Raw genomic sequence first — 10775 nt, 5'->3', positions numbered from 1 at the left:
ACATTTTATTTTTGCTTTGAGGGCTAATATTCTTAATTTGTCGATATGGATAGACAGTTGTAGATGTCACACCCATTCTAATTCTAAGTAATCAAAAGAAACTTCTCTTTGTTCACACCACCATCTCCCAAACCCTTTACCATTCAGTGAATATGTTCATTTTGGCAAAAAATAAAATTCCTAATTAGCGTCGCAAATTATTTATATATGGATATAACAGCCAATACTCAAGCAGCTATTGTTCTGAATTCATATGTTGATAATAATTATCCTTAGGTTAATTGTAACATAACTGATTACAAAATTACTAATATTTTATTAAAAAATACAAAACTCAAAATGAGGTTGTCTGATCTTGATCCAAAATGACTCAGATGTGCTCACCATAGTGATCATGATTTTTTTTTCAACAGCATCTAGTCCATTTCTAAAAGGTCATTTTCTGCACCTGACAATTTCTATCTTGGTCACTACTCACTACCACTCCATATTTTAGTATTAATGGTTGGTACAGAGCTTGTGAGGAATTGTTGTGTGTTCTCATAGCACATGCACCTAAAAACATGCAAGATTTTCTCCACAGTTTGACAGTTCTATCCACATAAAAAGACATAACATCCTTGTCTGTTAAAACATAAATTTGTCATGTCAATTTATATACTTGTTTTTGTATTGTTTAAATGAAAGTGAATTAACATAGTTGTTTTTTTCCTACAGAAAAACTAAATTGAAAACGGACATACGTAATTACGTCCTTTTGTAAGATTACCTATATACACAAACACAACCCCATCATTGAAAGGAACTACTAAAATTAGAATACAAAAAAGAATAACCATGTACACAGTGGTAAATCTAAATATAGAGTTTGTCTCAATTGTCTATCTCATCTTATAAATTTTATTTTAATAACCATAATCTTTTGTAAATATACTAAGCTTGTGTTTATTTTCGCGGCAAAATAACCTATAATGTGTGTTTGGGCTGAAGCTTGAAAATATCAAGTACAAGTTGACATTCGGACGCAAAATTAGTGAGACTGACGTGGAACCAAATGAAGCATAAACTCTTCAACTTTCAAAGTTAGAGAATCTACTTTCTCGTGTCACGCAGTAAATTTGCATACAGAAATGAGATTGTTGATGTGATTGTGAAAAAAATTTGCCTAATTGTGAACATGGGATAAGAAGGAATTAATAGACAGTTACTAATTAGAAAAAACTAATTACAAATGGAGTAACTTAATAATCACAAGAAGATGATTTATCATTGTGTTTCAAACTCTTAACAATTTGTTTGATTTTTCACTCGAGCTGGACCATTTCATTTAACAAAACATTTTTTTTTAATGGTCTTTGTTATAGTAGGAAAAACCATCCAGCTGAAACCATAAATAGTAAGAAAAATATTATAAATTGTGTACACAGTAGTAACCATACATACAGTATAATGATGCCAAAACTCAGTAGATTCATTCATATACATAAATCTAGCTAGGCCTAGACCAACAAATGCATGGCCTTGTAGCCAATAATGTATTCAACCTCTCATTTATCAATAATGATAAAAATTAAATAACTGTACCAACAGAATAACTGCCACCACAAGAATCAATCACTACTTCAATAATTTACAATGACATAAATTTCGATGTCTACTTAGCTAGGATCAATACTAGTCTCTCGGAATTTGTGCAACATAAGAGTCAAAAATAACTGAAACGGAACAACGGATCTAGAAAAGATATGGTCTTATATTTGGTCTGCATTTTCTGTCATTTTCGGTTTCATCCTTTCATTTTGATACCCTTTAATGTACTCATATTGATTAATGCCAAGTGTTAATCCATAGGAGTAGCTTCTTTCTGGTTCAACTCTTATGTTGCTTTTTGGAATTTCCTTACCTAATGTAAAAAAGCTAAAAATCCTGAAGAAAAAAAAAATTATAAGTATTAGAATTAGAAACCAAGTATTATTAAGTAAATTAAATTATATAATATAAGAGACAGGATTTGAGAGCTTACAAACATGTTGGTAGTTTTGTAGGGCATGCACATCTGTGAATTTTAAATTAATGAAAGGAACATAAGTTGCTGTTGAATCCATGTGAATGAAGAAACTTTTGTCCCTCCCAAAAATGACTACCATCCTGAAAATGTTATTTTTTGTCAGAATAAGAAAAGAATAATTACATCCATTTTAGGATTAAATCATTTTTTTGGTTATTTGTGTTTTTATACCTCAGAGACAACATTTGATGACCTTTGCCCTTGTAGAAAAATTGAAGCTGAAGTATCCAAAAGGTAGTCATTAGCAGCTTGGAAGATGTTGGTTGGAGTCATGGTTGTTGTATCAGCAAAAGTTGTGCCTTGTTTAGGACTATTGCAATGTGACACAGATGATAATGTTGATGGTGATGCCAAGTTATTTAATTTCTGATAATTCATTCAAAAATACTAAGTTAGTTAGTTAATTTCATTATTAGACCTAACATGTGAATCATCATATATCACTGAATTTTCTTACTCACCTCTTGTCTAACCAAAAGAGTGTCTAGGTCTGTTGCCATGTCATAGAACATAGGATTCACAGAAGTAAGTTTCATTGACAAGAACTGAAAAAAATAGAGAGCATATAGCTTGTTAATTAGTATATTTATACATTTTAAGTAAATAAATAACCACAAAACAGCTTGAGAATATTGATGTTACCTCTACTTGATTCTGTAAAGACTGAACATAATTGATTATTTCATCTAACATAAGAGCCTTTCCAGTTACCTGGTTACAAAGGGAGCAAAATGTCCATAAATAATTATATTTTATGAAAAATAGAATGTTCATTATTAAAGATATTATTTTCAACAGTATAGTTTTGAGACTTTTAATTGCATGGGCCTATATGTGCTGTCATGAAGGTTTTACTTGACCTACCTTATCACAGCCTGGCACAAGTTGCTGCAACTTCTTCATCCTTTCACTTATTTTCTCTCTTCTTACCTGAATATAATTCATCCAATTTAATTCAATTTGCAACATTCAGAATGAGACATGAAGATAACTAAAAGGGACATTTTTGGAATTGTATCATACAAGTGGACCCCACATGAAATGAAAATACTAGTAATGTACTATACCCTTTCAGCAAGGCTGTGGCTATCAGTGGCCTGACCCCTTCTTGCTCGGACGTGGATATAGCCAGTTGGGGGCTCATCCAAACACTTTCTCTGATCTTTTTTCTCTGCTTTTGCCTTCTCATCTTCTTTGTTTTTCTTCAGTTTCTTGTTTTTCCCTTCTGCTGCATTATCCTGTCATATTTAATTACTAACAAATTCAGTACAAAATAATCAACTCAATTCATAACAGGAACAAAACACGTGTGTGTGTGCATGGCTTAATTAATGAAACCATAGTATAAAAAAAGTGCTAAAAATACATTACCAAAAAAATTATCCACAAGTTTTCTTAAAATAAGGAAAACATTAAACATATCTCTAATTCTTCTGTCATAGGAATTTTATATTTTTGTCTATAATTTTGATTGATAATTTTAGTTTTTTCTAGCAGTGATATATATGATGGAGATGGAAACAGAAACAATTAATATTATTACATGAGAGTGAGGGTTAGTATTGTTTCTGGTTCTCCTCTTCTTCTCCGTAGGACTATTTTTCTGAGTAACTTGCTCATCACCATTTTCAAGCTTGTCCAGAACCATGGAAGACTGTGGACTAAGGTTTTTGGTGAAAGAAGAAGGTTCATTCTCAGTTATGGTAGTAACTTTGGAGCTTTGTTGATCAACACAGTTAATAATATCTTGATGAAGAGGGTGAAACTGTGAAGGTGGAGGAGGAGGAGAAGCAGTGTTCATGTTGAGCATGAATGATGAGTCAACAAGGAAAGGATGGTATTGATATGAAAAAGCTGCCATGATGAGTTTGAAAATGCAATTAGGTTGTTCTTAAGAAAGAGTGGTGATGATAGTAATGAAGCACTCAAAAGGAAAGTTGGTGTGTGACAAAAAGGTAATGGTCTATATATAGAAATAGAATATGGATGGGCACATAAAATAAAAATGCTGAAATAGTTTATTAAAGCAGTAAATCGACCCATGCAAGGTAGGAGAGGCAGTATTGACTGGTCTAAGTCTAACTTAAATGAGCCACAAATAATGATAAACTAGAAAGGCTGATTGAGCATAGGCTCATTATTTACCTAATTAATAATGTAGTAATAATAGTCAGAAATTATTACTAAGATTAATTATTTATACCATGTGGGAGACATCATTACATTGATTTTTCTATAGTTGAATGCACTGGGTCATAAGAGAGATACATCATCTTTATCTAAAGCCTTAAAACATCTAAGATATGAATTTTTTTCGTTTATATGTTGCTCAACCGTCATTTTTTTCAAGCAATGTGTGTGTCTAACTTATGACTCACACTTGTTAGACAATATAATGTTTGTATGAAATGTAAGTTTGGTGAAACACTATACAAAATAAGGAGAGTTGCGGCAATTTTAGGTGTCATCAAATGTCGCGGCTCAAATCGCCACTATTTTACACTTGCGGTGGTTCCACTTATGTCATGGATCCAGACGTTGTCAGCACCTATTGTGGCGGTTTGAACACCCGCCACACAACTATTGAAAACCACCTTTAATATTTTATATTTGTGTTTGTGACCAAGTAAGCATTTTTTGTTTAAATTATTGTAACTTACTAGTATAACTAATTTTTATACATAATACCGTCGTTTTGTTGAAAATCTAAGGTGTATAGTTTTTGTCAAATCTACATTGTCAATTTGTCACAATGTAATTTTGTTAAACTCGCAGCAAATACAAACATGCACTAAATTTTGCTTTCTAGCAAACTGGAAATGCCTTAAAAAGTTTGGAGTTTTTTTTTAAGGGATAAAAAGTTTGGAGCTATCTTGTTTTATTTTTTCCCTTTCTCGAAAAGTGTTTAAAGTGTTATCTTGGGACATATAAACCTGAGGAAGGGATATTTCAGTTTTACTATGTTATACCGTGTTCATACTCTTATCATTCATGTTTTCGTCGGGTTTTAAGAATATAAAGATAAAAAGAATAAACTCTATTGAACAATGTCCATACCTTCTATAAATTGAAAGACAACAATATCCATGACCATACCTATGTTTTTTGTAAGTGTATTACAATTATATTATACTCAGATTTATTTTTATTCAAGTTGATTTGAGAATGAAACCTGTGAGCTTGAAGCTTGGATACTTTATGCTGCGGTTAAGATTTGTTTGGATTTTATGCACACAGTACATAGATAAAAGGAGGAGTGCCCGTGTAAGTGAACAGAAACTTTTGAGTCCCAATCAAAGCATTTAGTGGACATGCATATTAACAACAAGAAAAATTAAAGTCCCTATCACTGGAAAACAACAGAATTTTTCAATTGATGATATATTAAGAGGGAGATATAGGAGTGCATTTCACTATTTTATTTTTATTTCTTGGATCTTACGGTAGGAAATAAGAAAGATCTTTCCGTGACATACACAAGAACAAAACACACACGAGTAAAAATTCTTTTCATTTTCTTACGGTAGGAAATAAGAAAGATCTTTTCGTGACATACACAAGAACAAAACACACGAGTAAAAATTCTTTCCATTTTCATTTGTCAAAATAAATGGAGTATCTAATTTAGAGAGAGATACACACAAAAAATAGATAGCAGATGATACTATTAAGTGGATCTCACCATCATTCATTATTTTATATTTTTTTTCAAACTTCTTTTTCAAACTTTTTATAATATGATGAGTCACACCATTATTAGTCCTCGTGAGCTTAGCTCAGTTGGTTGGGACCTTGCATAAAATATGCAAGGTCTGGGGTTCAAACCCCGGTCACTACAAAAAAAAAAACCAAAAAAAAAAAAGTCATGATCATTAATTATTTTTAAGGTTTATTGTGTTTTTATCTCTCTAAATGGAAAAAAATGGAGATACTACTAAATAGAGAGGATCCTAACTCATGAGTTATTGCTTCTAATTTATTATATTTACGATTAAAATATATATAGTTCTGAATAAGTATGTTACAAATGTAACAAAAAAAAAGAATAAGTATGTTACAATTAAAAATATATTTTTTTATATAAATTTAAAGATAGTATGTATTTGTTTAAGTATAAAACATATGAATAATTTGATTATTTTATAGATGTTAAGTCATTCGGTTCTATTCGGCTTGATCATATTTAATATTAATATATAAAAAAATTATTGCACTCGATTTTTAAAACATGGCATACGAAAATTTGGGTAGAGTTCGATTACCATTAACAAGTGGCTCCGTGATTTCTTTTGGGAGTAGACATCATTTGTATATGGTCTTTTTTTTTAGGTGCCCATTTTGTATTGCTTAAAACCCTGCTGAAAGAGAGAACAATTTTGAAAGAGAAAATTTATCCTCTAACTGAAGGAGCAAGTGGAAGAAATAGAAGACATTGGGAGGAGAGGGCTTTGGAGGTTAATGTTTTACTCATAATAAAAAATCCCCCTCATTTGGGGGAACTCAAAAATTGTATTGGGGGAGGGTTTTGGGGGGTTAGGGAGGGTTTATATGAATTTTTCAAATTCAATCTATGTTGTTATTATATTCTTAAAATTAAAAGTATATTAATCATAAGTATTAGTTTATCATTCTCTCAAAAACTGTTCTTTCATAAAATGTGAATTTTTTGTCCATTTTTATATATATTTCCAACCCTCAAAGCCCTCCCCTCCCTTCCCCTCCAAACTCTCAAACAAAGCCTAAATGGAACACGGTTCCTGCTGCTACACCATAAACCAACTGCAAATGATTGGGGTCCATCGAGGGAGAGATGATACTCTCTTATCGTATACCTCTGCAATCTATATATATATATATATATATATATATATATATATATATATATATATATATATATATATATATATATATATATATATATATATATATTTCTAATTAGCAAACTTTTCCTTATAATAAAAACAAAGTAAAAAAAGACAAGTCATGGGGTGAATTATTGTGTACAAATAACCTTTCACGGATCAATTTATTTAGCTTACAGAAGAACTTAATAATGAATTTTGCCACTGTAGCGTATTAACAGTAAGAATTCATAATATCATTTGCACACGGATTGAAAAAGACATATTGACAGTCAACTGGGATAAGCCATGGCATTCATGCATGGACCATGGCTTATGTTTTCTTCTTCCACAAACTTTGAATTATACAACTGCGCATGGTTGGAGCTTTCATCTCACTTCAGAGAGTTGTTCCCTCCATGTCTATGCTATGTTTGTAATCATGTACTTTATGGAAGGATGATAACCCAAATTAATCTAGCTTGCCCCCGATTTAACTATCACTCTTGAATGTTACTCCATTAATTTTAAACCAACTCTACACAAACAATTACATGAAAAACAAAATTTTATATCAATCACTCTCCTTCTAAACATCGAATAAAATACTCGGTCACATGCCGAATTATTTCACTAGCTAGAAAGAAAAAAAAATGGTGGAAGGGAAAAAGAAATTAGCAACAAAAGTGGCGATAAATAAAATTGAATTTCTCTATAATTCGGTGGTTACTAAAACATAATGTTTCCCTCAAAAAAAAAAACTAAAACATAATGCTTAACTAATACGGTTGTATCTTCCAATAGATTTTGTGTGACCGAGAGTTACGGTCTGATAAATATGAGGGCCCGTAGAGCTATCCCATAAGTTTGACTCTCTTTGAAAAGAGATAGTGTGAAGCATTTGTTGATAATCACTCTTTCCTTTTGTTTTCCTCATGAATCCCTCCATTTTCCTATGTTTAGAAACCCTAACTCTCTTTGTGGGTTCACCGTAAAAAGAGAGAAATGAATCCACATTTTGAGAAAGGCTCTTTGGGTCCAATCAAAATGAAAAAGACCCCATTTTGATCCCCACAAAATGAGAAAAGCATATGCTTAATTACCTCTATAGATCCATATTCAATACTAAAATGTTGAGATAAACATTGTTGTTAATTATGAACATCAACCTTTTGAAAAATAGCATAAATAAAAATTGATTACTTTAAAATAGGATCACTAAAAGAAAGGTCTTTTTGAATTATACAAAAACACCTGCAATCTGAGGCAACAACATTTATCAAATTGAAACAATGCCCGAAGAACTCGCACTCCAACTCATAACATGCTTGGAAGGTGATATAGGTATGTGATCTATGCATATATCACCACTCATCATGCATCATGTCAATTTGTTCTTTCATAAGTTTGTTTATAGTGGAATACTTTACACACCCTAAATGAGAATTTCCAAAACAATTAACATGATAATATATGAACGTATTTTCCTACAAATATATACATGAATTGTGCAAAGTGTATGGAAGATATAAAATGAAGGAATACCATGTATCAATATGTTATCTTTTGCAGTTCCATGCAACAAAAAAGAATGATTGCACACCATGTTAATTTGAACATATAGTCCCGTCTTCGATACCTACCATAACGGTGTGTCTAACAAAAAATAAAACAAAAGTGAGAAATTTGGATCTAGATATATTTTGTATAATTTTTTTACAAAAAACTCTAATTCATTCATCATGACATGACTTCAAATCTAAAGTCATAACTACATCAATGCAAAAGGGAGTTTCTTCCATCGAAACAAGATCAGATGAATTGATATTGTAAAATTTGATTAGGTTATCTCATATCATGTAAAAAAAATAACTCAGTATATATTCACCAATTTTTATATAATCGCTCTCTCGCCACTCTCTCTCACTTAGAACGCAATCTCTCTCCCTCTCCCTCCACCAACCCAACTCTGGTCACCACCACTTTGATGTACACTTTGCACTATATACTTTGATGTACAAAACATTTTTTTTTATAAAATATCCTTGATTAAGATAAAAGAGACTTGTGTCATCCATCTAAATATTTTTGGCTTTTGTGAACACAACTTTGATCTAATGAACTTACGTATATACCTCACCATCTCTCGTGGTCATGCTTGCCAAATCCAACAGAACTTACAATTAATGAAACTGAAAATTCAATTTCCTATTTCTATCTCAATAATAAAATCAATATGCAAATGAAAAAGTCAAACTGCCAGTACTAGCAGTAGCTGTATTATTATATCTCTAGACTAGATGTGCTTTTATTTATTTGTCTTGGTAACGACTTTTATTCATTTGTCTAGGACCTTATTATCAACCTGTTTTTTTCAACAACAAAAAAAACACAAGAGAATTTCTATTATTAATTAAAGTAACAATAATGATTATTCTATAAATGTTTCCGATAAGATTTGAACCATGCACGTTAATATTATAGGGTTGGACTTTTCCCGGTGAAACTAACATATCTCAAGTGGACTTTACTATCAACTTGGCACGAGCAATAGAACAAATAAGAATTGGCGGAATTTGTTCAATAACATTGAAACGTTTCATTAACTAATGTAGTTTGCGAGTTTGGAGGGGGATATGAGTTTTAATAAAAAAAAGAAGTTTCAAAGAAGGAATAATGAAGTAGAAAGAATGAAGGATTTTGGGAGGGAAGGGTTTTTAGTGTTTATTTTTCTGCATGATTCAAATTCTTTGTCATTTAGAGGAACTCAAAATTGTATTGGATGAGAACTTTGAAGGATTTTTTGGGGTGTTTAAATATATTTTCAACATCTTATCTATGTTGTTATAATATTCTCAATATTAAAAATATAGTGATCATAAGTATTCATTTATCATTATCTATAAAAACACTCTCAATTTCTTTAAAGATTTATCTATTTTTCCTTCTACTCTCATTCCCCCAAGTCATCTCCTTTCTCAAACTTGAAACGAAGCCTTAGAGTATTCGCAGGGCCGGTCCAATAATCTTTAAAAACAAGAGAGATCTAAAACAAGTTTTGGTATATGAGGCATTTTTTGTCTGCATATATGGTCTTTTTTCTTATAACATCTAATGAAAAATACTTTTTTGTTGGTAGACCTAAAGCAAAGATTTTAGTGGCCATACACTTGGACTGGCCCTGAGTGGCCCTGAGTTTCCGAAGGATGGTGCATATGACAATATATGCATACGCATACATAAAGAAGACACTATATCTAATCTATGTAAGAAAATATACCCAAGTAGTGTTTAGTGGCCTTTGTTGGATTTGGAAATTCCTAGCTGTACTTAGGTGCAACTGCTGCCATTATACATAACCAAACCAAATAGAATAGGAATATTGAGGGGATGGGAACCAAATCTTGCAAGGCCAACAGATCCATCACGCGTGATTTAATTTCAATGTGGGTTTTGTAGGTCATATGTTGCGTCCATTTGATTTTGATGAGACTTACCAATTTTTTGTAAATACCCTGTCGGTTCCCGCAACAAGAAGAGTGGCATATATAAAACTACATTTGTTAGTTTCTTTTGAGAAATTCTTACTTAAAATCTTATCTAACACATCATTCTTACACCAAACCAATTAAAATCAAACACCTCATTAAAATAATAAAAAGAATTAATATCAGAATTTTTTCTCATTATTTTTAATATTTCTCTCCTTTTTCCACTTTCTTTAACCGATAAGAACCACCCACCACCATTTATGTTTCCATCTCCTTAATTAAAATCACTTTTTTTTTAAAGTTAATAACATGTGTCATATTTTTATTGGTTGAATGTAAGAATAATGTGTTGGGTGAGAGTTCATGCAAGAATAT

The 10775-nt window shown here is 31.4% G+C and overlaps 1 protein-coding gene across 1 annotated transcript; it reads right to left on the bottom strand.

The window, feature by feature from the left end:
* Window positions 1–1450: 1450 nt before the first annotated feature.
* On the bottom strand, window positions 1451–4010 carry LOC146941859 (transcription factor BC1-like). The gene is made up of 8 exons (XM_085755704.1): window positions 3612–4010; window positions 3136–3306; window positions 2933–2998; window positions 2711–2779; window positions 2530–2613; window positions 2240–2434; window positions 2024–2148; window positions 1451–1926 (listed from the first exon to the last, which is right to left on the bottom strand). The coding sequence occupies exons 1-7, from the start codon at window positions 3927–3929 to the stop codon at window positions 2071–2073; spliced, it is 981 nt and encodes a 326-aa protein (XP_085611830.1). The 5' UTR covers window positions 3930–4010; the 3' UTR covers window positions 1451–1926; window positions 2024–2070.
* Window positions 4011–10775: the final 6765 nt, after the last annotated feature.

This window comes from Medicago sativa, chromosome 3, assembly GCF_051527215.1.
Source record: "Medicago sativa cultivar Bolivia chromosome 3, Bolivia_mono, whole genome shotgun sequence".
Classification (NCBI taxonomy): domain Eukaryota; kingdom Viridiplantae; phylum Streptophyta; class Magnoliopsida; order Fabales; family Fabaceae; genus Medicago; species Medicago sativa.
The sequence above is the reverse complement of the archived record's forward strand: the minus strand, read 5'-3'. Positions and strand labels throughout refer to the sequence as shown.